Source organism: Blennius ocellaris, assembly GCF_963422515.1.
Source record: "Blennius ocellaris genome assembly, chromosome: 19".
NCBI classification, from domain to species: Eukaryota; Metazoa; Chordata; class Actinopteri; order Blenniiformes; family Blenniidae; genus Blennius; species Blennius ocellaris.
In genome coordinates, this window is record NC_137668.1 from 2,698,545 (window position 1) to 2,703,154 (window position 4,610).

Sequence of the window (4,610 nt, forward strand, 5' to 3'; positions counted from 1 at the left end):
CGGAGATCTCAGACTGAAACCTCTGGAGTTCAGGGTCCGAGGTCAAAGGTCGACACAGGAGGACAGCTGTGTTTAGCAGGAACAGGTGTAGAATGAAGTCCACGAAGCATGATTCTCTTATGTTATCTCACCTGAAGCTGCAGCTGGAGAACCAACGGCTGGAGAACCAACGGCTGGAGAACCAACGGCTGGGGAACCAGCCGCTGGGGAACCAGCGGCTAGAACACCAGCGGCTAGATAACCAGCGGCTGGAGAACCAGCAGTTCTGCTCTGCAGCCTCCAGTGAGACACACAACACTTGTGCAAGTAAAGCAAATGACACTGATAGGAAAACACTGTCAACATGGTACCTGTAAAAATAAAAACATTTTATCATGTATTTACATGTTATTGTTCTCTAGAAGAGCTAAATATATCCTTTATACATTTGTAATCAAGGTTTAACACAAACGGTACTGGAGGAGGAAAAGGCATTCAATGAACACAAAGTGCTACCGTTACAAACACACAAATTAAAAGCTTCCTAACGTGGAGTAAAACCACAATCCTTCACAAGCTTCCACTATTACTCTGAAACATTCAACACACATTTCACTTTCTGTTTCCTCCAGTCGGAGCTTGAACCGGGTCCTGACCCAGTTCAGACCTGGCACGGTCCTGACCCGACTGTGACCCGGTTCAGACCTGGTCATACCCAGAGCTCACACTCAGAGGTCACACCCAGAGGTCACCCAGAGGTCACTCATACGTCACTCAGAGGTCTTCCATCTCACAATGTTGAGGAGAAAGATCCAGATGCTCAGACCTTGTGCAGTGAAACCTAAACTGGAGGAAAGACCCCGCCTGCCTCCAGGATCGACACACTATTGAGGGCGTACCAACGTGAGCCCCGAAATCTGGCATCTGCTAGAAGGGTCCCGAGCTGGGACCTAGTCCGGGACCAGGAACGGGACCTGAAACAGGACCTGGACCTGGATCAGGACCAGGGGACCTAGAATAGGACTTGGACCTGCGACCAGGAACAGGACCTGGACCAGCACCAGGACCCCCTCTGGGTTCTAGGTCTTGTTATTTGTTGCATGTCACTTGTTTGTGCACCATCAGCTTCTCCATCGGGTTCTCCATCAGGTTCTTCTTCATGTTCTCCATCAGGTTGTTCTTCAGGTTCTTCTTCAGGTGGATAAGGAACCAGCCTGAAGGTCTGGTTGAACCAACATCAACACGCAGGTGGAGGTCAAAGGTCGTGACTGAGCTCATCATGTTGCCAAGAAGCAGGAACCAACCTGACATCACGGTTCTTCACACGGTTACTGTGTGTGTGTGTGTGTGTGTGTGTGTGTGTGTGTGTGTGTGTGTGTGTGTGTGTGTGTGTGTGTGTGTGTGTGTGTGTGTGTGTGTGTGTCACCAGCAGCCTTCTAAGACTGTAGATTCTGGGTGGAGCTGGGACAGATGAGGAACCAGACTGAAGAACCAAATGGAGGAACCAGATGGAGAAGCCGGACTGAGGAACAAGACAGGAGAACCAGATGGAGGAACCAGATGGAGTAACCAGACGGAGGAACCAGATTGTGGAACCAGACGGAGAAACCAGACGGAGGAACCAGATGGAGTAACCAGACAGAGTAACCAGACAGAGGAACCAGACGGAGGAACCAGATGGAGAAACCAGATGGAGGAACCAGACTGTGGAACCAGAGGGAGGAACTGGATGGAGGAACCAGACGGAGGAACCAGACTGAGGAACCAGGTAGATGAACCAGATGGAGGAACCAGGTAGATGAACCAGATGGAGGAATCAGACAGAGGAACCAGGCGGAGGAACCAGATAGAGGACCCAGACGGAGGACCCAGACGGAGGAACCAGACGGAGGAACCAGACGGAGGAACCAGACGGAGGAACCAGACTGAGGCACCAGACTCTGCTGGGACTCTTAGAGGTTCAGATGTTGAAGGTCTTCCAGGACCAGGATTCAGGATGAACCTGGTGGAGAACAAAACCAGTTAATTTCACTGGAAACCAGACCTGGACCTGGACCTAAATGTGGACATGGACCTTAATGTGGGGTACTGGGGGATAGTAGGGGTGTTGGGGGTATTAGGGGTGGTGGAGGTATTAGGAGTAGTGGGGGGTATGAGGCGTTAGTGGGGGTTATTAGAGGTAGTGGGGGTTATTAGAGGTAGTGGGGGTTATTAGAGTACTGGTGGTATTAGGAGTAGTGGGGGTTATTCGGGGTAATGGGGGTATTAGGAGTAGTGGGGGTTATTCGGGGTAATGGGGGTATTAGGAGTAGTGGGGGTTATTCGGGGTAATGGGGGTATTAGGAGTAGTGGGGGTTATTCGGGGTAATGGGGGTATTAGGAGTAGTGGGGGTTATTCGGGGTAATGGGGGTATTAGGAGTAGTGGGGGTTATTCGGGGTAATGGGGGTATGAGGAGTCGTGGGGGTATTAGGAGAACGGTGGGTATTAGAGGTAGTGGGGGTATTAGGAGAACTGTGGGTATGAGGGGTATTGGGGGTATTAGGAGAACTGTGGGTATGAGGGGTATTGGGGGTATTAGGAGAACTGTGGGTATGAGGGGTATTGGGGGTATTAGGAGAACTGTGGGTATTGGGGGGTATTAGGGGTAGTGTGTGTGGGGGGGGGTTCATCAGTCTGCTGTGTGCCACCAAAGATTCAAACCTCCCCCCCCCCTCCATTGAGGTACCAAGCACTGAGGTAGGGTCACAGAAGGCGGAGCTACAACACAGCAGTCTGCTGATTGGTCAGCGACGATGGTCACTCTGGACTTGCCTGCAAGATTTCAAGATCTCCTCACTGTGAACCTTCTTGTTGTTTACATTTGCTGCTTTGTGCTCATTGGTGGTTTTGTGAACTAGTTAATGGAAATGTGGCACATGGTGCTCCACTGCCCTCCGGTGATTGGACCAGGTTCAGACACTCCTCTCAGTAATGGGAGGAGGAGCTTCAGCAGGAGCTGGACGCTGCTGTTCACAAGGAGAACGTTCTACCTGTGTCACAGAGAACGAGGCTTAATGCTTTATTCTGCGTTCTTCACTCGACACCCCCCCCGCCTCGTTCACAACCCGTCTTGTTCTCGTTCACAACCCATCTACAATTACTGTCTGCAGTGGGACGACGGCTTCACTGTGTGTGTGTGTGTGTGTGTGTGTGTGTGTGTGTGTGTGTGTGTGTGTGTGTGTGTGTGTGTGTGTGTGTGTGTGTGTGTGTGTGTGTGTACGTACGCTCACTGGAAGGCCTGGTGGAAGCGGGGCAGGGTGGTGGGGGAGCTCAGGCTGGACATGAAGGGGGGGGGTAGGCCCTGCAGTGAACTGTCTGCAGCTTCGGGACCTCCAGCAGGTGGGGGGGGCAGCTGGACCAGGGGGTGCGGCTCTTCACTGAGCGGGAAGGAGACACTCTGCCCCCTCACCCCCCCCACCTGATTGTATGGAGGCCCGTTCAGCGGAAGAAAGTTAAAGAGCTGTGAGAAGTCCATCAGAGAGGATGAAGTTGTGCCCTCTGCACCTCCCCCCTCCAGAATCCCCCCTCCCTCCAGCACGCCCCCCTGAGGCACCAGGTGGAGTTTGGAGGAGAGTTGAGGGTTGGGGGCCGTGGAGGAGGAGGGGGAGGGTCCGCCGCTCTGCAGCTCCAGCAGGTACGTCTCCAGCTCTCCCTTCAGGTTCTGCTCTGCGGTGTTGGCGGCGGGGGGGAATGAGGTATAGGTGGAGAAGGGGTGTGGGGGGGCCGGGAAGGGCTCTGCGTCCAGGGCGAGGCTGCCGTACATGTTGAGCTGGTGCGGCCGCTGCGTGGGCGGGGTGCCCGGGAGCTCGCCCTTGATGCTCCCGGATGGCAGGTCGTAGACGGCGGGCTCCAGCGGGTCGGCGGGCTCGGTCTTGACCCGCAGCAGCTCGTGGGCGTGGCTCTTCTTCACGTGGCGGGTCAGGTGGTCCTTCCTGCCGAAGCGCTGGGCACAGTACTGACAGAGGAAGTCCTTCCGCCCGGTGTGCACCACCATGTGGCGCCGCACGTCTTTCCGGGTGTAGAAGCGGCGCTCGCAATGCTCGCAGCGGTGCTTCTTCTCTTTGGTCCCGCCAGACGACTTGCCGGCATGGGTCTTGAGGTGTTCCAGGAGGATGGCGGTGCTGGGGAAGGGCTGCAGGCACACTTGGCAAGTGAGGTCTCCGCTGTTGGCGGCGTGCAGGGCGAGGTGGCGTTTGAAGCCCAGCTTGGTGTTGTAGCTCTTTCCACACTCTTGGCAGGCGAAGGCCTCTTTGTACGGGTCGTGGGTGTGCAGGTGGTTCTTTAAGTGATCCTTGCGGTGGAACATTTTCTCACAGTACGAACACTTGTGGGTTTTTTCCGGCGAGTGCGTTGCCATATGCCTTGGAAGACAGACACATTGTATGAGCAGTCATCACATCACATCACATCACGTCAGCAAACAGCATCATGTTAAGGAGTGGCGGCGTGCGGCGGTGCCGGTCGGTACCGTAGCAGCTTATATTTGGAGACGAAGGCCTTGGAGCAGCCGGGGTGCGAGCAGCGGTACGGACGCTCTCCGGTGTGAGAGTACGAGTGCACCTTCAGCTTCTCCAGGCTGTTGAAGGCCTT

At 54.6% G+C, this 4,610-nt stretch overlaps 1 protein-coding gene across 1 annotated transcript; it reads right to left on the reverse strand.

The window, feature by feature from the left end:
• Window positions 1-1,850: 1,850 nt before the first annotated feature.
• On the reverse strand, window positions 1,851-4,610 carry plag1 (pleiomorphic adenoma gene 1). The gene is made up of 3 exons (XM_080515153.1): window positions 4,489-4,610; window positions 3,245-4,381; window positions 1,851-1,981 (listed from the first exon to the last, which is right to left on the reverse strand). Exon 2 carries the CDS (start codon window positions 4,375-4,377, stop codon window positions 3,247-3,249), a length of 1,131 nt encoding a protein of 376 aa, XP_080371279.1. The 5' UTR covers window positions 4,378-4,381; window positions 4,489-4,610; the 3' UTR covers window positions 1,851-1,981; window positions 3,245-3,246.